Source organism: Muntiacus reevesi, chromosome X, assembly GCF_963930625.1.
Source record: "Muntiacus reevesi chromosome X, mMunRee1.1, whole genome shotgun sequence".
Lineage (NCBI taxonomy): Eukaryota > Metazoa > Chordata > Mammalia > Artiodactyla > Cervidae > Muntiacus > Muntiacus reevesi.
In genome coordinates, this window is record NC_089271.1 from 43,260,780 (window position 1) to 43,284,536 (window position 23,757).

The following is a 23,757-nucleotide window of genomic DNA, read 5'->3' on the forward strand; positions in this document are numbered from 1 at the left end:
TTGGAAGTACCTGAGGGATACCAGATGTTGGTATAGACAGAAGTTTGGAACCAAAAAGAAGGTCTGGAAGTTAGATTTTGGACATCTTCAGTATAGAATGTCTTTTGCCTTGGTGTGTGTGTGTGTGTGTGTGTGCGTGCGCGCGCGCGCAAGACAGTTTCGGAGTGTGTGTGTGTGTGTGTGTGTGTGTGTGTGTGAAAGACAGTTTCGGAGTGTGTGTGTGTGTGTGTAAGACAGTTTCGGAAGAGACCATATTGATAAACTTGAAAGAAGGAGCCTCTTCTTTGAGTGAAGATTGCTAGGACCAATCTATTGGTCATTGGTGCAGTAGAGTTCCTCCTTGAAACTGTTGTAATAATCTTGAATTACAAAGAGAATGGAAGAACTGAGTTTGGGAACTTTGAAGGAATCTCAGTTAGATCAACTTGGCCAGGTATCATGGTTCACAAATGCTACTGAAACTTACCAGTTTTAGATCAGTATCTTATTTTCAGAGACCTAATCCCTAAAGTAATTACCATCAAATTCTAAGGCATTTCCCCTAGTTTTAGAAATGAAATTTGTTGGTTTTTTAATTCATACTTTAATAATTCTGGCAATCTGTAAAAAAAGAAAAAATAATTTGCCTTTGACCTATAAGAGTACCTGACAAACCTTCCATTCTCCCACTTAAATGGTTCATAAAACCCTGTTTCATAAACGCTGTGTAAACAGACATTGTTTCCTCAGTTTGAAGGATCTCTATTCTTCCCTCATCTATATCTTTTGGACTCTGCTATGGAATTGTCTTTTAAACTTTTATTAGAACATTAATTTCAGTGAGCCTTTTATTCAGTTGAGTAGATGCTGACTCAGTGCTAAAGAATCTAACAATGCAGGAGCTGCAGGAGATGCTGGTTTGATCCCTGTGTTGGGAAGATCCTCTGGAGGAGGAAATGACAACCCACCCCCAATGTTCTTAACAGGTGTAATCCCATGGGCAGAGGAGCCTGGCGACCTACAGTCCATGAGGTCCCAAAGAATTGGATGTAGCTGAGCACACACGCACGCATAGCCATAACGGAGTGCTTGGCGTAGAGTCAAAACCGGTTGCAAACATTTTACTACTAAAAAGCAGCATTTGCTTTAACAGACAGCAGTATTGACTACAAGTACCTTGTCTCTATAGACTGAAGTAAGACTTTGGGGGGTAAGCACACAATTTGCAAGTTTTAAATATTGGCATTTAACCCTGACTCTGCATTGGAATAAGTCGTAGAGGTTTTTATCTGGTTCATAGGGTATTGTCCTCAACCCACTGAATCACACATTGAATCTGGAATCCACGCATTGCTCCAAGTTAATAATTTATACATACAGCCATAACTTGTCAATAATGAAAAGTTATCTCACTGCTTATCTTCAGGTTTGGGAACATAGTTGAAGGGTTCTACAACTGAAAAGATGGTAAGATAATCACAGACTATACAACTAGAAGTAAAACCTTTTAAAAGAGAAAGTCTTGAAATTGGTATTTTATGTGTTAATTATATCAACTTTCATGTCTATCTGGAGGGGAAAATCTAGTTCTTTAGTCTATAAGAAAGCAAAGTACTGAAAAGTTATTTTGAAATATTGAACAAGTCAAAGCCTTTTAAAGAAAAAGTTACTTTGGTGATAACGATATCAACAGAAATTGTAATGAATTGAACCTTGTATTAAATTGGACCAGAAAGGCTCTATTAAAAGGAAATCACAGTAACATTAGGAAAAAATGTTGTAGGTAAATCTTCTTGCTTTGAAATTAGTTTTCTATAGAATGCTTTCTGCCTTGAGGTTTGTGATAGTCTTTGTACTGCAGAAGCCTTCATTGGGTGATAACTATTTCACACAGCAGTAGTCAGTTTCAGTACTGCAATATTTCAGTATGAGGTATATTTCCTAGCTCTTTCTGTTGGTTGCAAGGATGGGTGCTAGATATTTTACCATGGTATCTTCAGGTTTGGGGCTGATTATCATAGCTGATAGTTATTTGCTGACTTATGTGTTAAAAATCCATCTACTGTACATCCAGTTTAGATACTAGAAATGAAACTATGAAGTCATGCCGTCCCCAACCTAGTCTCTCGTCTCCCTTTAGTTTACTCAAAGGTATATCAGTGATTTTTGTTATGTGGGGTGGTTTTGTGTGGCTGTACTTAATTTGATAAACTTAATTATTCTGTAAGTTTTTTCATTCTCATGCCTGTTTTTGAATATGTGCACTCTTGCAGAGTTAATTTTTACGTATCATTGTGGTTTGGAAATGTTTGATATTTCATAATGTTTTGGGTTTGAAATGGTGCATCAGTGACTTCATTGCTGATTTTAAAATCAATTAATAATTATGTAGTCCAGAATTACTTCTGCCAGACTTCATTACAGGACCTTCAATATTGATAGATGAAATGTAGATTGGGCGATTTGAATAATGCATCTCTCTGCTCTTTGTGAGATTTCAGTGGAATAGTGAAACTAAAATATTGCCATCTTAAATGGTGTTTTCTTGGCTGGTCAGTTTGCATCCTTTGACTCAGGAAAGTTCTGTCTTTTGTTGTTGTTTTGTTGCTGGCTGACTTCTTTTGCGACCCCATGGACTGTAGCCCGCCAGGCTCCTCTGTCTATGGGATTTCCCAGGCAAGAATGGGGTGGGTTGCCATTTCCTTCTTTGCCAATCCGGGGATCAAACCTGCATCTCCTGCATTGGCAGGCGGATTCTTGACCACAGAGCCACCAGAGAAGCCCATGTCTTATTAATGCTGGCAGGATAGCTTAGACTTAGAAATGTAGTACAATCTGAATGTGTGGCTGCTGTGCTTCTTTTTATCTAGAGGAAAACAACTGGTTATAAAATGTGCTTTGCTTTCGTAGTACTCACTTTTTAAAATAGTCTGTTTTCTATTGCTATGGTAGCACATTAAAGGATGTTTGAGGACATACCATCTGCTTTGTAGGCCAGGGGAGAGTAAAAGCGGTTCTCAAAGTGTTCAGATGTTGGATTTTTTTTTTTCCCCATTCTGTAAATGATGGCAAATATTTTTTCACTTTTGATTGTCATTGTGTCCCTAGTATCTTCATTGTCCTAAGGACATTATAGGGTCTTAAAGTAGTCGTTGAATGGATTAAATATTTAATATTTAAGGGTCATAGTCATTTTGTTAGTAGCTTGCTCATTCAGAATATTACAACCTCTAAATATTGAGTACTGCAAATGTAGGCTACAGTAATTATGCATGCATATAACAGACATTTGTGAATAACTACTAGTTCATACGAAATTATGCCTTCTAATCTTTGTTTCATTGTAGTACTGGGTAACTGACATTAGTCTATTTTTGTTAACTGAGGGTTCTGACTGACTAAGTGCAGTTTTGTTGATTCTGTGTTGAAATACAGTACTAAAAGCTTGCTGATGACTCTCTCCCTTGATATAGAAAGTTTTAAGTTCCTTTTGGGCTTACATCTAGAAGTTGTCATTATAGGTATCAGTTTTCAGTTTTTCCAGCAGTTGAAAAAAGACAACTCTTTAGACATTTGGCTTGTGGATAGAAATGGTGATTTTAGAAAATTGTTTTGTACTTTTGGCTTTTGATTACTTTTAATGGTAAAAATTTGGAGGCTTGGAAATTTTGAATATGTATTTCTGGGAATATCTTTTAGAAGAATTCAGAGACTTAACCTTTTTTATTTATTATTGTTTATTTGTTTCTGACTGTGCTGGGTCTTCACTGTTGCACGGGCTTTTCTCTAGTTGCGGTGAGCCGAGGCTACTCTAGTTACAGTGTGAGGGCTTCTCTTGTTGCAGAGCACAGGCTCTAGGGCTCACAGGTTTCAGTAGTTGCTGCACATGTACCCTCAGTAGTTCTCTAGGGGATCTTCCTGACTCAGGGATCAAACCCGTGTTTCCTGCATTGCAGGTGGATTCTTTACCTGCTGAGCTATCAAGGAAGCCCCACCTTTAAAAAAAATTTTTTTTTTAAATATTCCATACTAACTATAGTACTGATTTGCCTTTTCCTAATTATATTTATATAGCCAGCTCAGTGTTGATAAACTTGATGCCAGATCGCACCCCGTTGGTTTTTTTGACTATATTGCACAGCATATGGGATCTGAGTTCTCAGACCACAGATCAAACCTGAGCCCCCTACATTGGAAGCATAGTCGTAACCACTGGAGCACCAGGGAAGTCCCCGGCACCCAGTGTTCTTGATGATGATTTGTGTTCTTAAAGATTAGCGTTACGCCTTGAGTTTGACATGTATTTTGTTTTTGTTTCTTTTTTTTTTTGTCGAGGGGACAGGCTTATGCAATATTATTACAAGTGGATGCTGTAAATGAAACTATGAGGTCATGCCATCCCCACCCTAGTCCCTCATCTCCCTTTAGGTTTAGAAAACCAGTGGTTTTCTTTATGAAGGGATAGTTTTGTGTGGCTGTTTGGTGCATTCTTTGTGATACTTCAAATACTTTTAACAGACTCTAGATATAATAATTATTGAAAAATCAGTAAGGGCAAATTGTTTTACCCTTTATGATAATTCTCATAGTCATTTTAAAAAATGTATGTATTCCATGGCTGATTCATGTCAATGTATGGCAAAAACCACTACAATATTGTAAAGTAATTAGCCTTCAACTAATAAAAATAAATGGAAAAAAATAAAACTAAAAAAAATGTATATATTATTTTGAGATAAGCAGTGGTATTTAATCCATTAACACCATTGAACTTTTACTTCCAGTTTTTAAAATAACGATGTGTTCTGTTTGAAGTGTTCAGTAACTAACACTTCCTATTTACTGGAAGACTTAAAAACCTGATTCTTTTTTCCATATAAACAAATTTACATAGGATAAGTTGATATCAAGTTAATTCTTATGCCAAATCTCTACTCTCAACTGTTCAAAGAAAATAATGCAGCAGTCTGTTTTTCTCAGCAATAAATGTTCAAAGTAATGCTAGTTGGTTGTCTAGTATGTTTTATTTGCATAGCATAGTTTCATAATTATATTAAAGCTTATATACCTGAAAATTATCTTATATGACTGATTTTTAGTGCATTAATTTTCTCTCTTGCAGCATTTTCAGTTAGCTTTGGTTGACTGTAATCCCTGCACTTTGTCCAATGCTGAAAGTAAGTATTATTAAGTACCATAGTTTTCTGCATGTGTTCAGGTCACTTCATGCAGATAATAATAATAGTCATGAATCCTGTGTAATTTTTTCCTCTGGAATTGTTGAATCTAACTATATTTGTTGCCATAACTATTTGTACAAATGGAACATGTGAGACCAGTTATTTTATTGTGAACAATGTGTGTCTAAAATAAATATGCTAGTGAACTGGGTTGTTGAATTAAAATTATCTGTACTAGTGAACAAGATTGATTATTTGTATATTAATTACATTATAGATGACTTGGGGAGGTTAAAAACAGGATTTCCAATCTTTTCAGAAATCTGAGTGTACAAAGATTCTTGTGTTAGTTCACTGATTCATACCTTGTGAATTAAAATGATTGGTAATGACGAGGATATACTTTGACTTTCTGTTATAGTTTTTAAACATCATACATAGTGTGGTGAGATTTTTCAGTTAATTAGAGTGCATAAAAAATTGAATCATTCTTCATGAAAATTTCAGATAAATCAAATGATTCTAGAGTTTACAAAGTCAGTAGTTTGCTATAAGCAACTTCATTTTTTTAAGCATATAGAAAGGAGTTTAGTGAAGAGTTAGTAGTCACAGTGGTAAAAATGCCTCCAAATGATTGACTCAGTGAAAAAACTGTAGAAATTTGAATATAACTTGCATATAAGATGAAATAAGATATAGTATTGATTAAATCATTATCTAGACCAGACTAATTGTCTCATAATTCTACTAAATGCAGTTTTCTGAGAAAACTTAAAAGAATTCTGTTTCTTTTAAATGAAACTTAGGGTTTAGTACTGATCAGTGTATTTCCAGAACAAATGGTAGAAAGGTAACAAATGCAGCACTATTTTCATTTCTAAGATGAGGTTAAATGAGAAAAAGGATTTAACTCATTGGTATATTAATTTATGAAGTGTTTTTTTTTTTTTTTTTTTTTTTTACTTATTTATGTATCCTTAATTTTACATCCAGGTTATATAAACCATCTAAAATATAAACCCCTAAAATCCCTTTAAAGTTATTTTATGGGAATAAGAAAAAAAAAATCTGATTTTCATTTGATTGTATCTAGTGCCTAGAAACTAACTTTCATTCGTACTTGTCAATTTGAATGATAAACTTTTGAGGGACGTTTCATAACTTTCAGACTAAATATTTTTGTAAATCCTTATTTTATTCTACTGGAGCTTAAATCTTACTTGTAGATCATTGCGCCTGTGAGGGAAACACCTATGTAGAATGAGTACCAGAGGGCAGATACTTTCTTGTGGAATTTGAAGAGGACAGTTCTAACAATCAGGAATACATTTTTGAGCTTACCACAGCTCTCTTTCTCTTGATTGCTGAGAAAGGAAATAAGAGGGAGAGTGACCAGTGTCCTTTGCACAGGACTGAGGAATTTCCCCAGACTCAGAACTATGAGTGCTAAAAGGTTTGTCACTCTTATGGAAGGCATGTGCTTTATTTAGAGACATTATGCCATTATAGTTCAGTTGATGTGGGTAGTTTATTTTTAATTATATAATTTCATAACTACTTGATAACCATGGTAATAAAGACTGGTGTCTCACAGAGCACTCTCAAATATAGACTACTCACTTTGGGTATACATTATATTACTATATAAACACCAGACTCTTTATCATCTTTGTAAAACTTACTTCTCTTTGGACTTTTTAATATCATCACCTATTTAGGTAAGCCACAGACTTGTTTTTTGAAATCTTCCATGTAACTTTGTCATACTACAAAGGTCAGAAGATTTTAGAAAGTGAAGTGAGCTTTTAGTCTGTAAGAGATTTCTGTTTTATTGCACAGTTCATTTATGCATTAAGAAAACACATATACTTGCCGCTTCTAGAGCCTTTAAGAAGGGTTAATTGCTCTTTGTGTTTTGAAAAGTAGAATCATGGTGATGAGAGGCTTATATGATTGCCCCATTGGAATAAAATTGTTTCTTCTAGATTTAATTAATTCTAAAAAATGTCTTAATTTCTGAATAAAGTTTAATTTCAGAACCTTTTATGGCAATATTTGTTAAATTTCTACCTCTAATTGAGACTTGCCAAGTGGAGCTTTTTCTTACCTGTATGGTTATGTTCCAATTTGAAAGAAGACTTTTAAGAATTTAAATATAAATTGGTTTTCACACCAGAAAAGATGATACTGGATTTAGTAACTTCTGGGATAGGAAAGCCCTTGTTGAGCCTGGAGGAACTTTGGGATGGAAATAGAATGCTACCTTATTGCTACTTATCTTTTCTTCCATGTCATCTTTTCTTTCTTAGAGGAGTAAGAAGACGGGGGCGGGGAGGGGGGGAGATAAACATATATTTTCCATCTCTTCCTCATTCTCTAATGATATAGTCAGGTGATATTTGTACTAGAACTCTCAAAGAGAGCTGTGTTGAAAAAGGGGACTAGCAAATAAGAAAACCACTCAACAGATACAGGTAAAGGGAGAGGATATTTATATCTGTAGAACTTTTATTATTATTTTTATTATGTACTTTTCACAAAAAGTTGATTTTCATCTTTTTAAAAATGATATTTTTATTTTGTCTCATCTCTGCTTATGATATTTAATGATATGCATGAAGAGGGCAGTACTTTTGATCCAAAAATGTTTGGTTTTAAAGTTCATTATATATTTTGTTTTGGGCTTTATGCATATTTACTTTAGCTATTCTTAGGTGCTGCTGTAGGGAACAGGTGTCAAAATCCTTTGTTAATACCAGAACTAAATAAAAAGGTACCTTTCCGGGCCTTGCCCCAGGCTCACTGAATACAATCTCAGGGATATCTATTTTTAACTAGCATTTCAGGTGAATCTTACAGTTATCGGAGTCAGTGTGAGAGTTAAGTTTATGATACCAATGAGAATTTGATGATAGCTATAGACCTTATTTTTAAAGATCCAGATACATATTATACATAATAATTTTGAAAAGCTCCCAGACTCCTTGAAAGCCAACTATGAAATCCAGGTAGATCGAACATTTTAAAAAAATGATTTGTCATTGGAGGTTGAAAATCATTATTTAAGTAAGCCAGAATTCAGTTTTGATTCCTGATTCACTGTTGCTTTCATTGAATCATTCATATTCTGGTGGTGCAGTATCAGGAAGAGCTGGAAATAAAAGCTGAGATACGTATATTTTTTATTTTCCAGAAGTACTTGTTAATGTTGGTATTCTTTATTATTCTTGCTTTCCAAGTGGTTTGACCTTTTAAAAAATTTTTTTGAAGAACTGATAGAGAAATGCAACTTATTGTGACATCTTCGTAAACATTAGTATGAAATATGTAATGAAATTAACTAAAAAGAGTATTTTTCATTGTTTTAATCAAATACTTTCTTTTTTGAGTTTTAACTGAGGTTTTAAATACCATCTTGTGAAATGTATAGATTATAAAAGTTATATTTTATATCTGTTTAATGTTGCCATTTGAACTTTAAGTATACTCACTTGCTACAGATTTTAATGTTAATTTTAATAATTACATTGATAGAATTTAGTAATGACCAATAATGAATACATGTAGTTTCTTATCATGTTCTTGTATGCTTATATATTTTATTAAGAATAAGTTATGTTCTGAAATTACTTAAATCTATGCAGCAGAGATAGTGTTTATATTTTATATTCTTACTTAAATTTACCCAAACACTACTGTAATACAGTTGTTGACTTATTTTCTCATCTTTGCAGTTCAATTTCACATTGCCCACTTATATGAAACCCAGGTAAGTGTTTTAACTTAGCTTACTTTAAAACACTCTTACCATTTTAAGTGGAATCAGATACACAGATAATTTAATGGAGTTCTGGGCACTGCTTACATAATACTCATTAAATGTGGTCAAGATTTTGCATTCATGTTACAGTTATTACACAGAGTTCCTGTTGTATACAAAGAACCCATTAAACTCAAACTATCATTAGCCTTAAATGGCTGTATTTGAGAAGCTTTCTCATATTCTTGATGTGAAATGCCTAGGTTTCTTTTCAGAATGTTATAGATGGTTGTTATAATGCATTGTTCTTAGTTTCACTTTTTATTAAGATTGAAATATCCCTTCCGTATATCACCATTTGAAAAGCATATTAGTAACCTCTTTATGTCATTTATGTCACCAGTACTTTTATGGCTGCTATATTTAATTTTTTTTTTTTTGGCTATGCTGCAAGGCATGTTGGATCTTAGTCCCTGACCAGGGATGGAACCTGTGACCCCCACAGTGGAAGTGCAGAGTCTTAATCACTGGACCACCAGGGAAGCCATGGCTGCTGTATTTAAAAAGCTATTTTAGAACATATTTTTATATATGGCAGAATTTGCTTAGTTACATGATATAGGGTATAACACATAAACATTTAGTCTAGGTAAGCAGTGGTATGGGCTTCCCCAGCTGGTAAAGAATCCACCTGCAATGCAGGCGACCCCGGTTCAATTCCTGGGTGGGAAGATCCCCTGGAGAAGGAATATGCTACCCACTCCAGTATTTTTGGGCTTCCCTGGTGGCTCAGTCGGTAAAGAATCCGCCTGCAATGTAGGAGACCTGGGTTTGATTCCTGAGTTGGGAAGATCCCCTGAAGAAGGGATAGGCTACCCACTCCAGTATTCTTGCCTGGAGAATTCTGTGAACAGAGGAGCCTGACAGGCTACAGTCCATGGGGCTGCAAAGAGTTGGACATGACTGAGCGACTAAGCATAGCACAGGAAAATCAAGCGTAAGTTGGTATGAGGCTAAATATTAGGTAATCATAGTTTGCTGCTGTTGTGCTGTGCTCAGTCATGTCCAATTCTTTGTAACCCCATGGACTGTAGCCCACCAGGCTCCTCTGTCCATGGGATTTTCCAGACAAAAATAGTGGAGTGGGCTGCCATTTCCTGCCATAATCATAGTTTACCCAGAATATAATTTTTATAACAACTTTTTAGGAAAATAAAGTACTGTCATATTTCTAGATAATTTCTAAGGTCTGTTTTGTTTCAGAGCCACCATGAGGTGGTCTAAAAAAAAAAAATTAACATCTGATTGCTGGATACCTCCCATCTGCTGTGGTTTCTCCCCCCACCCTCCTTGCGCACATGCACACAGGTGTGTGTATGTCTACTGAGTCAGAATTGATGCACAGTCAGGTTTGGATACTCTACTAATATAGGGATTTTATCCAGCTTAAGAGGGTGCATTTGAGAATCACGTGCTTGTTGTGGAGCAGAGTCTTTACCTGCCAGTGCTAATCACTGCCTCCTTGTCAACTGCTGAATCAGTAAAGGCCCCAGGGTGAAAGCAGCTATAGAAATAAGCTGCTTCTCCAAAGTTCTTTCTCTGGAGCCTTAGCTCCTTCTGCTTTCATTGCCTCAGGAGATTTCTGTTGCCTTCTAAAGGATGAGCTCTGATTTTTTTTCCCCCCAGCTTTCATAGCTCTTAGTGAGATTTCCCTCATCGCTCATTAGGTAAAACAGATGTTATCTAACCATTCTTTTTAATGAGTGTTTTTTTGGCTGGAGATGGAATTCTGGTTTTATTATTTTATATGACTGCTTTAAAAATTACATTCCATTGTCCTCTGGTTTTCATTGTTTCTGGTGAGTCGTGTGTTGGTATTAATTGTTTTGAATCTTATGAAGGTAATGTGGGGACAGGGCCCTTCCACCACTGATTGTTTCATTTGATAAATTTCAGTGCCCATTAAGATTAAACAAAACAAAACCAAAAAAATTCGTGCTAGGCAGAGTATGTAATTATTAGATGATAGGAAGCTGACACTATAAGCGGATGAAAGGATTGAGAAATCTCTGCTTCAGTGCTTATAACAAGGATTTTTATTTTCAGGTGAAAAATTAAGGAAAACAGACTTACATACCTATCTAAAGTGTACAATGTGATGATTTGATATATATGTGATTTCCCCCCACTGAATTATTAACACACCCATCACCTCACACCTTCAAAGTGGAGCATTGAGAACATTTTAGTTCTCTTCACAAACTTAGTTGTATAATACATTGTTATCAGCAGTAGTCATTATATTATATGTTTGACCCTCAGACCTTATTTATCTTACAAATAAAAGTTTGTACCCTTTTACCAAGCTCTCCCTGTTTCTTCCATCTCACCTCCTGGCGACACTTGCAAATCCCCTCTTCTAGAAGATCAAGCCCCCACCTCACCGCTTTTTAAAAAGAATCCACACAGAAGTGACACTGTATAGCATTTATCTTTCATTGCCTGGTTTTTTTCACTTACCATAATTCCCTCCAGGTTTATCCATGCTGTCACAAATGACAAGATTTCCTTCTGATTTTAAGGGTGAAATACCATTCCATTGTATTCATATACCACATTTTCTCGATCCCATCTGTAGACAGACACTTAAGTTGTTTCCATCTTTGTCGTTGTTCACTCACTAAGTTGTATCAGACTCTTTGTGACACCAAGGACTGCAGCATCTCTTGGATTTTGCGCAAACTCACATCCGTTGAGTTGGTGATGCATCCAACCGTCTCATCCTCTGTTGCCCCCTTCGCCTGTTTCCTTCAGTCTTTCCCAGCATTAGGGTCTTTTCCAGTGAGTCGGCTCTTCGCATCAGGTGGTCCAAGTATTGGGGCTTCAGCTTCAGCATCAGTCCTTCCAATAAATATTCAGGGTTGATTTCCTTTAGGATGGACTGATTTGGTCTCCTTGCAGTCCAAGGGACTCTCAAGCACCACAATTTGAAAGCATCATTTTTTCGGTGCCAGACTTCATTATGGTCCAACTCTCACACATCTGTACATGACTACTGGATAAACCAAAGTTTTGACTATACGGACCTTTGCTGGCAAAGTGAGGTCTCTGCTTTTAATTACACTGTCTACGTTTGTCATAGCTTTCCTTCCAAGGAGCAAGCATCTTTTAATTATTATGATTTACTCTTAGATATTTATATCATTTATTTAATTTATCTTTCTCATTTTATTAGCTGAGACCCCCATAGTATCATTTTTTCCTACTAGTATTAATGGCTTTCATTTTTTTTTCTTGATTATTTATGAAATGACTTGAATAGGTCACCATCTAAATTCTAAATAAACTTAAAGATTAAAGGTAAAGGATTTCTCCCTTTTAATTTTGTTATTAGTGTTACTTATTTATGAATAGATAATCCAAAATGAAAGTGCCTGAAAGAATACACAGTGAAGTATCCTTCTCACTGTTTTTCCCTGGCCATCTAGTCCCCTGCCAAAAGCTACCAACTACCATTATCAGTGTTTATATATCCTTCCAGAGAAACTTGTTGTATATATAAGCAAATCTATGTGTATGTTTGCATATATTTTATTTTATTGAAATAATAGCCCATTATGTATGTTCTCTCTTGATCTTGTTTAAATTGGTTTATTTTTTTAAACTTGGTATTATATTTTGGAAATCATTCCTTATTAATACATGTTGATCTGTATTACATCCCTTGGCAGAGATGTAGTGTAACTAATTTAACTATTCTCCTGTGAGAGATAGTTATAAATAATGTTAACACTATTGGTAAGAATTACTAGTTTCATTGTTAACCTTGCCTTCTAACTATCCAGCCATAGTTATTACTGAAACATTATAGATTGGTTTCATTTATGCATATTATAGAAGTTCAAAAATTCTAAAGAAAGAAAAATTTAAGCAAACATTTAAAGATGCAGTAAGTATGTCCTGATTACCTAGGGTTTATTCCATGAATTCAAGGTTAGTTCAGTGTAAGGAAATGTGTTAACAAAACAAAAATCAATGTAAGGAAAACAGTATTGTGAGGAAGAAAGATTTTTTAAAAAGAAATTAATGGTATTAAAAGAGAAAAGTGGTAGATCTAATGAAATGAAGTCAAAATGTTTTTATTCTAGAAAAAATTAACAAAATAGATAAATCACAGACTAACTTGATTAAGTGGATAAATGAGGTAAACCACAGATACACAAAATAAGATGACCATGGGTACAGAAGAAATTAGAATAATCATATGGGACTACTTAGCAGACCTCTATGTGGATGGATTTCAAAACGTAAATGAAGTAGACTATTTCCCAGGGAAGTACAGACTAGCAAAATTGACTTCATTAGAGTTAGAAAAGTTATAAAAATCCATTTTTCATGAAAAGAGAAAAGTAATGCCACACAGAAAGTACCATGCCCAGTTGGTTTTACAGGAGAATTCTACCAAACCTTCAAAGACCAGATAATTCAAGTACTCTGTAGCTTGTTCCAGAGCATTAGAAAAAGAGAAAAGCTTTCTAATTTCTTTCTCCTTTTTTTGAACAGGATAATCAGGGGCTTATAAATAGCTTTCTGCCTGACCTTGAGAGACATGTGTTTGATCATAAAGTCCTTTCTGCACTTACTGATTCTATTGTGTATTTTTGAGATAAAATAGAAACAAAAGTCTGACTCTAAAAATCACTTATGGACCATAGTTCTTTGATGTCTTTTTTATTTTATTGTGAAATGTACATGACATAACCATTTTAACCACTTGTTAAACCATTTGTTCAGTGGCATTAAGTACATTCACTTTATTGTGCAACTATCACCACTGTCCATCTCTAAAACTTGATCATCTTCCTAAGCTGAACCTCTGTACCCAATAAAGAATAATTCCTCATTCCTCCCTCCCTACAGCCCCTAGCAACCACTATTCCACGTTTTGTCTCTGTGAGTTTGACTATTCTAGGTACCTCATGTAAGTGGAATGGTACAGTATTTGTCTTTTTGTGTCTGGCTTATTTCGCTTAGCATAATGTCTTTAAGGTTTGTGTATACTATAGCATGTGCCAGAATTCCATTCCTTTTTAAGGCTGAGTAATACTTCATTGTATGTATACACTACATTTGGTTTATCCATTCATCTGTCAGTTGATTTTCAGCTTTTGGCTGTTAAGAATATTGCTGCTATGAACATGAGTGTGCAAATACCTGTTTTTGTTCCAGCTTTCATTTTTTCTTTCTCTTTCTTTTGATATATACTCAGAAGTAGAATTACTGGATCATATGGTAATTCTGTTAAAATTTTTGAAGAACTTTCACACAGAGTTTTCCCTCATTCATTTTTTTTTTCCCTCATTCATTTTTGAAGAAAGTATATGTAACATTGATACTTAAACCTGATACAGTACAAAAAAGAATGAATGTACCCACTGTTATCACTGATGAATGTTAGTATAAAAATACTAAATAAAATATTAGCAAACAATCCATTACCTCATGAAACAAATACACTATGAGCAAGTGGTATTCATTCAGAGAATACAAAGTTGATTGACTATTAGGAAATACGTTAATATCATGCCTTGTAATAATAGAGCTAAAGGTAAAAGCAAATCATCATTGTAGATGCTAGAGAGAAAAGAACTGTAAACAAATCTTCAACTACAATTACTTTCTCACAGGGATATGGATAAAAATTCTGTAACTTTTCTGTAACTATTCAGTTCAGTTCAGTTGCTCAGTCATGTCTGACTCTGCGACCCTATGGACTGCAGCACCCCAGGCTTCCCTATCCATCACCAACTCCCGGAACTTACTCAAACTCATGTCCATCAAGTCAGTGATGCCATCCAACCATCTCCTCCTCTGTTGTCCTCTTCGTCTCCCCCCTTCAATCTTGCCCAACATTAGGGTCTTTTCACATGAGTCAGTTCTTCACATCAGGTGGCCAAAGTATTAGAGTTTCAGCTTCAGCATCAGGACTGATTTCCCTTAGGATTGACTGGTTGGATCACCTTTCTGTCCAAGGGAGTCTCAAGAGTCTTCTCCAGTACCACAGTTCAAAAGCATCAATTCTTTGGCTCTCAGCTTTTTTATAATCCAATTCTCACATCCACACATGACTATTGGAAAAACCATAGCTTTGACTAGACAGACCTGTGTTGGCAAAGTAATGTCTCTGCTTTTTAATATGCTGTCTAGATTGGTCATAGCTTTTCTTCCAAGGAGCAAGCGTCTTTTGATTTCATGGCCGCAGTCACCATCTGCAGGGATTTTGGAACCCAAAAAAATAATCTCTCACTGTTTCCACTGTTTCCCCATCTATTTGCCATGAAGTGATGGGACCAGATACCATGATCTTAGTTTTTTGAATGTTGACTTCTAAGCCAACTTCTTCACTCTCCTCTGTCGCTTTCATCAAGAGGTTCTTTAGTTCTTCACTTTCTGCCGTTAGGGTGGTATCGTCTGTATATCTAAGGTTATTGATATTTTTCCCAGCAATCTTGATTTCAGCTTCTGCTTCATCCGGCCAGCATTTTGCATGATGTAATCTGCATATAAGTTGAATAAGCAGGGTGACAATATCCTGCCTTGATGTACTCCTTTCCCGATTTGGAACCAGTTTGTTGTTCCATATCCAGTTCTAACTGTTACTTCTTGACCTGCATACAGATTTCTCAGGAGGCAGGTCAGGTGGTCTGGTATTCCCATCTCTTTAAGAATTTTCCAGAGTTTGTTGTGATCCACACAATCAAAGGCTTTGGTGTAGTCAATAAAGCAGAAGTATATGTTTTTCTGGAACTCTCTTGCTTTGTCGATGATCCAACGGATGTTGGCAATTTGATCTCTGGTTCCTCTGCCTTTTCTAAATCTAGCTTGAACATCTGGATGTTCACTGTTCACATATTGTTGAAGCCTGGCTTGGAGAGTTTTGAGCATTACTTTGCTAGCGTGTGAGATGAGTGCAATTGGGCAGTAGTTTGAACATTCTTTGGCATTGCCTTTCTTTGGGGTTGGAATGAAAACTGACCTTTTCCAGTTCTGTGGCCACTGCTGAGTTTTCCAAATTTGCTGGCATATTGAGTGCAGCACTTTCACAGCATCATCTTTTAGTATTTGAAAGAACTCGACTGGAATTCCATCAACTCCATTAGCTTTGTTCATAGCGATGCTTCCTAAGGCCCACTTGACTTTGCATTTCAGGGTATCTGCCTCTAGGTGAGTAATCACACCATTGTCGTTATCTGGATCATGTGGGTCATGAAGATCTTTTTTGTATAGTTTTTCTGTGTATTCTTGCCAGCTCTTCTTAATGTCTTCTGCTTCTGTTAGGTCCATACCATCTCTGTCCTTTATTGTACCCATCTTTGCATGAAATGTTCCCTTGGTATCTAATTTTCTTGAAGAGATCTCTAGTCTTTCCCATTCTATTATTTTCCTCTATTTCTTTGCACTGATTACTGAGAAAGGCTTTCTTAATATCTCCTTGCTATTCTTTGGAACTTTGCATTCAAATGGATATATCTTTCCTTTCCTGCTTTTCCTTTTGCTTCTCTTCTTTTCTCAGCTATTTGTAAGGCCTCCTCAGACAACTGTTTGGCATTTTCGCATTTCTTTTTCTTAGGAGTGGTCTTGATCACTGCCTCGTATAGTGTCTTGAACCTCAGTCCATTGTTCTTCAGGCACTCTGTCTACCAGATATAATCCCTTGAATCTATTTGTCACTTCTGCTGTATTGTCTTAAGGGGGTAGACTCCAGGAGTTGGTGATAGACAGGGAGGCATGGCGTGCTGCGGTTCATGGGGTCACAAAGAGTCGGACACGACTGGGCGACTGAACTGAACTGAGTGGTCTAGTGGTTTTCCCTAATTTCTTCAATTTAAGTCTGAATTTGGCATTAAGGATATTTGCTTATCCCTAAGTAAATGTATTATGCATAATGAGGACTAGATTTTCACTGTCAGAGAACTTACAAGTAAGAAAAGAAAAAGGCTAGACTGAACTCTGATACTGGATTAGAATTGGAGTAAAAACTAAATATACGGTTATTTACAGAAATTGAGAGTTGAATAGAAATAGATACAGATGGAAGAGTATGTGTGTATGTGTTGTAGCTCTGTTTGCTGTGAGTGCCTAGAAGCATGGCCCCCCTCCACAGCAGTGAATGTTCTAGCATCCAGATCTTTGCTTCTAAATTTGATTCTTTGGTGAAAGAAATCAAAAGTTCTTGGGGAGAAGTGTGTGATTCCAGAGCTTAGGGAGGGAACCTACAAGATGAGCCCTGGAATACTTCATGGTGCCAAAAAGTAAGGGAGCGCTCAAAAAATGATGAGGCACACAAAAAGATTCAAGACCAACTTGAGGGGAATAGGTTTCTAATCACTGAATCGGACACAAGTTTAGGAACAAAATAATTATAATAATGGTGTTCACTACAAAATAAAATATATTAGCTCATATTGCTATAAATGAATAGTTGAATAAATAAATGGGGGAAAGGGGACACCTCTTTCTCCTGTGGAATTTTAATTAATGTATGAGAAACGTTGAATATCTTTCCACAAGGTACTTACTAGTTTGAAAGGTACATTCTTCAAAATAATCAGCTAGTACTTTAAATATCAAGGTAATGAAAAGTCAGAGACTGAGTGTCTATCTCAGGTTAGAGGATGGTAAAGACACATGCTAACTGAACACAGTGTGGAATCTTGAATTAGATCCTGGACCAGAAAAGTGGGACAGTTGGTGAAACTGGAATAAATTTTATAGACAAATAGTATTTTATCAGCATTAGATCTGTCAGTCTTCTCAATTTTTTAAAAAGCTTTGTTATTGTTATGTCATCCTGATAGTCCTTTATCATTATGAAATATTCCTCTTCATCTCTGGCAGTGCTCTGTCTTGAAGCCTTCTTAATGTGATCTGAATCTAATCACTTCAGCTTTCTAATATTTAGAGTTTACATCGTATGTTTTTCATCCTTTTATTTCAGTCTATTTGAGTCCTTATAGGAAAAAGTGCAAATCTTATATTATGTTTATGGCTTTCTTTCACTTTTGTAATCTGCTCTGGCAGTCTCTATTGTTCTTTGTTTGAATATCTAGTCCATTTATACTTAATTTGATCACTGATATGATTACATAAAGTTGTCTGTCATTCTTGTATCCTTCGTATTTTGTGGATTTTTTCTGGCTACTTTCAAGGTTCTTTTTACATTTTTCTTAAGTATCTGACTATGATGTACTTAGGTATTGGTTTTTTCTTTATATTTCTACCAGTGTTTTTCCTGGTCTTTTGGATATAGGATTTAATATCATCCATTATGAAAAGTTCTCAGCCATTATATTGTCCATATTTTCTCTGCCCCATTCTTTCTGTCCTTCTTGGACTCCTGTTATGGGTATGGTAGATATTGTGTTATTATCTTGTACATCTTGGATGGCTTTTTTTTTTCCCCCTTTTTTGTCTGTTTTGCTTCAGTCTGGATACTTTCTGCCAACCTCTTTTCAAATTTGTTCATTTTTCTAAAGTCTTTAATCTGCTAGTCAGTCCTTCAATAACTTTTTTTTTTTTTAATTTTAAATTTGTATTTTTCAGTTTGAGAATTTCCTTTTGTTTCTCTTTTAATTTATTTTTCTGTGCTTTGGCTTTTTTTGTCCATTTCTTCTTGATTGTTTTCTTTTTCTTTTGTGAACTTCATTAAAATAGCTGCTTTAAAATTATTTGCAAATTGCAACATCTGAATCATTTCATGACTGATTTTCATTCATTTCTTTTTCTTTTGAGCATGAGTAAAAATTTACTGATTCTTACAAGCCTGATAATTTTATCCTGGGTATCATGAATAATGTGTTGTGAAGAGTGACTTTGTTATATTTTTCTGAAGTTGATTTTTTGTTTTAATAGCAGTTTTAACTTTGCTCAAGTCACACACTAAACTTTGTGATCTCTGTGGTGGACAGCAGCTAAATCTCTCTTTCTTTAGTTCTTTTAGGCTGCTGGACGTCTGCTGTGTTCCTGTGTAGTTCAGTGGTAAACCAGGAATTTGAGCAGTTTAATTGCAGAAGTTGATATTCTCTCTCTCTCTCTTTCTTTTCTGGGATTGTTTCTTCTTCACTCACTTTTAGCTCTTGTGATACCTTCAAAGTCTTTCCTCTTATTTTTCAAGCTAGTAAGATTGCCAATTTCTGTTTGAGGTCTAGCCAACCAAATACCAGTTGGGGCCTGCCTTCAGGTCAACATCAGGTTACTGAACCAGTGCCATTCCATTCCTCCAAGTCTTAACTTCTCTGGTTTTGCCTAATTTTGGTTACTTTTCAGTGCTTTCTGATAGAAAGTTGATTTTTGTATTTTATCCAGAATTTAATGCTGTCTGTGGAATGTTACTGCAGCGTTACCGGAGGCAAAACTTTACTAAATACCTTTACACATAAACTCATGTTGCTTTTGTATGCCACTTATAGTCACTACTTAATGTTCTGCTGTGAACATCCATCATATTTTACGTTTCTACTCACCTAGTGAGATAGACCTAGTTGTCCATCTCCTTGATACTATAAATAGTACCATTTACAATATTACCTATGGGAAGGTTCCTTTGGTGTATAGATATATCCTCAGAATGAGATGTTTAGATTGTAGCATATTTACACACCTAGTTCCATGAGTAAATCCCCTTCAGCAAGGCATGAGTATTTCCCTTTATATCCCCACAATACTAAGAACTACCCAACTTTATGTTTGCCAGTCTAATTGGTAGAAGCTAGTGTTTCATTTAAATTTGCATTTTCTGATTTCTCGAGGTTTATACTTTACATGTTTTCACCTTTTACATGTTGGTTTTTATGTCCATTGCCTATTTTTCTCCTTATGTGTTTCAAGTCAGATCCTTCCTCCTCCTGATTTGTGTGCTTTTTGCCAAGTCGAATAAATTTTTTCCCAAATATTTTCTTCTTTTACTTATATACTTCTACATTTCATATTTAGGTCTTTAATGTGGGTGCCAGTTTTGTATATAGTAGGAGGTAGAAATAAAACATGGTTTCTCAGTATGGTCCATCCAGTTTTTCAAGTTTGATGGTTTATTATTATTAATATTATAATTATTACTAGTGTTTGGAAGTATGTTTTAGCATTTGTTGAGGTAATTCCAGTAGGTGGTTTTCCTAAAATATAAATTTGATTATATTGCTTGAACTCATTTCAGTGGTAGCCCATTGTCTTAGGATATAGTCTACAGTATTTTAACATGGTTTAGGAAGGTCTTTGTGAAGCTGTCTGCTTGTCTCTGCCTTTTCTGCCCAATCTGCTAGTACTCTTAAGCTTGTCTGCTTCTGGGAAATAACCATGTACAATATTGTTACTGTACAAAGTACAGTAAGTTTTGTTTTCATATCTATATTCTCACCTGTAGTCCCAGCAGTTTCTGTTATGTGTTAGGTGTTCAACAAATACTTACCAGTTGAAGGAACTCAGTTGAATAACTTGACTCTTACCCTTCACTAACTGTCTAATTTACTTTTTCAGATCAGATTAATGTTTAAAAGGGAAGTCATAACCTGATGAATAAAAGTTTATGTAATAACTATTAATCTCAATGGACGTTCTTGCAATTTTTCCCTGTGTTGACATAGAGCTCCTTATTTCCATAGCTCTTTATCTCATTTAATCCTAAGAAGAACTCTGGATAGAAAGATCAGGCATCAAAAAAAAAAAAAAAAAAGAAAGATCAGGCATCAATATCACTGATGAACATAGATGCAAAAATCCTTAACAAAATTCTAGCAAACAGAATCCAACAACATTAAAAAGATCATACATCATGACCAAGTGGGCTTTATCCCAGAAATGCAAGGATTCTTTAATATCTGCAAATCAATCAGTATAATATACCACATTAACAAATTGAAAGATAAAAACCATATGATTATCTCAATAGATGCAGAAAAAGCCTTTGACAAAATTCACCATCCATTTATGATAAAAACTCTCCAGAAAGCAGGAATAGAAGGAAAATACCTCAACATAATAAAAGCTATATATGACAAACCCACAGCAAACATTATCCTCAATGGTGAAAAATTGAAAGCATTTCCTCTAAAGTAAGGAACAAGACAAGGATGCCCACTCTCACCACTACTATTTAACATAGTTTTGGAAGTGTTGGCCACAGCAGTCAGAGTAGAAAATGAAATAAAAGGAATCCAGATAGGAAAAGAAGAAGTAAAACTCTCACTGTTTGCAGACGACATGATCCTCTACATAGAAAACCCTGAAGACTCTTCCAGAAAATTACTAGAGCTAATCAACGAATATAGTAAAGTTGCAGGATATAAAATTGAACACACAGAAATCCTTTGCATTCCTATACACTAACAATGAAAAAACAGAAAGAGAAATTAAGGAAACAATACCATTCACCATTGCAACAAAAAGAAAAAAATACTTAAGAGTATATCTACCTAAAGAAGTGAAAGACCTATATATATAAGACTATAAAACACTGATGAAAGAAATAAAAGAGGACACAAACAGATGGAGAAATATACCATGTTCATGGATTGGAAGAATCAATATTGTGAAAATGACTGTACTACCCAAAGCAATCTATAGATTCAATGCAATCCCTATCAAGCTACCAACGGTATTCTTCACAGAACTAGAACAAATAATTTCACAATTTGTATGGAAATACAAAAAACCTCAAATAGCTAGCCAAAGCAATCTTGAGAAAGAAGAATGGAACTGGAGGAATCAAGCTGCCTGACTTCAGACTCTACTACAAAGCCACAGTCATCGAGACAGTATGGTACTGGCACAAAGACAGAAATATAGATCAATGGAACAAAATAGAAAGCCCAGAGATAAATCCATGTACCTATGGACACCTTATCTTCGACAAAGGAGGCAAGGATATGCAAACGAAAAAAGACAACCTCCTTAACAGGTGGTGCTGGGAAAACTGGTCAACCACTAGAACACTTTGTAACATCATACACAAAAATAAACTCAAAATGGATTAAAGATCTAAATGTAAGACCAGAAACTATAAAACTCCTAGAGGAGAACATAGGCAAAACACTCTCTGACATAAATCAGAGCAGGATCCTCTATGACCCACCTCCCAGAATATTGGAAATAAAAGCAAAAATAAACAAATGGGACCTAATCAAACTTAAAAGCTTTTGCACAACAAAGGAGACTATAAGCAAGGTGAAAAGACAGCCTTCAGATTGAAAGAAAATAATAGCAAACGAAGCAACAGACAAAGGATTAATCTGAAAAATACATAAGCAACTCCTGCAGCTCAATTCCAGAAAAATAAATGACCCAATCAAAAAATGGGCCCAAGAACTAAACAGACATTTCTCCAAGGAAGACATACAGATGGCTAACAAACACATGAAAAGATGTTCAACATCACTCATTATCAGAGAAATGCAAATCAAAACCACAATGAGGTACCATTGCATGCCAGTCAGGATGGCTGCTATCCAAAAGTCTACAAGCAATAAATGCTGGAGAGGGTGTGGAGAAAAGGGAACCCTCTTACACTGTTGGTGGGAATGCACACTAGTACAACCACTATGGAGAACAGTGTGGAGATTCCTTAAAAAACTGGAAATAGAACTGCCATATGACCCAGCAATCCCACTGCTGGGCATACACACTGAGGAAATCAGATCTGAAAGAGACACGTGCACCCCAGTGTTCATTGCAGCACTGTTTACAATAGCCAGGACATGGAAGCAGCCAGAGATGCCCATCAGCAGACGAATGGATAAGGAGGCTGTGGTACATATACACAATGGAATATTACTCAGCCGTTAAAAAGAATTCATTTGAATCAGTTCTAATGAGATGGATGAAACTGGAGCCCATTATACAGGGTGAAGTAAGCCAGAAAGATAAAGACCAATAAATAAAGTATACTAACACATATATATGGAATTTAAAAAGATGGTATCGATAACCCTATATGCAAAACAGAAAAAGAGACACAGATGTACAGAACAGACTTTTGGACTCTGTGGGAGAAGGTGAGGGTGGGATGTTCTGAGAGAATAACATTGAAACAAGTATACTATCAAGAGTGAAACAGATTACCAGCCCAGGTTGGATGCATGAGACAAATGCTCTGGGCTGGTGCACTGGGAAGACCTAGTGGGATGGGATGGGGAGGGAGGCGGGAGGAGGGATCAGGATGGGGAACACATGTAAATCCAAGGCTGATTCATGTCAATGTATGGCAAAAACCACTACAATATTGTAAAGTAATTAGTCTCCAACTAATAAAAATAAATGGAAAAAGAAAAAAAAGAAAAATCATGCATTACATCTGTTGTATGGATGTTGAATCATAGTTCAAGTGATTTGCCTGAGGCTCACACAACTAGTTTTATGTCTCTACTTTTTGGGGGAGAAAGGTTTGTTTGCTCAGCCAGCTATGTCCTATCGGTGACATAGCCACTTAAATCCATTGTTCTGCCAATTGTATTCTAAAAATAATATTTATGAAGTTTTCTTTTGTTGACTTTCCCCCTTTTGGAGAGATGGGGAGGAGTTGTCTTCAGCTTTCAGACTGTAGCAATAATGGGTTTCAGTCATATTAGTACTTTTGGGGTGAGAACTGTGGGTAAATGATTTCATTTAGAGTTTTGCCCATGCAATCTTATATATTATAAATATCATTAGACAATAGTCATGGGAGTTTTCTTTAAAATCATGTATGTATGGTAATTTTTTCATAGGATATATTATATACCAGTGATTGTATCTTTTAAACTTAGGTTTCATTGGCTTTTGTACTTAGTTTTATAACAACAGTTTTGA

The 23,757-nt window shown here is 35.5% G+C and overlaps 1 protein-coding gene across 15 annotated transcripts in view; it reads left to right on the forward strand.

Annotated features, from left to right (window-relative positions):
- KDM6A (lysine demethylase 6A) overlaps nt 1-23,757 on the forward strand; it is a 179,418-nt gene that overhangs the window by 96,082 nt on the left and 59,579 nt on the right. For all 15 annotated transcript variants that reach the window (XM_065916544.1, XM_065916546.1, XM_065916545.1 and 12 more), the window contains exons 7-8: nt 5,102-5,156; nt 8,894-8,928. In XM_065916544.1, the coding sequence (XP_065772616.1) occupies nt 5,102-5,156; nt 8,894-8,928 (90 nt within the window). The remainder of the gene's footprint in view (nt 1-5,101; nt 5,157-8,893; nt 8,929-23,757) is intronic.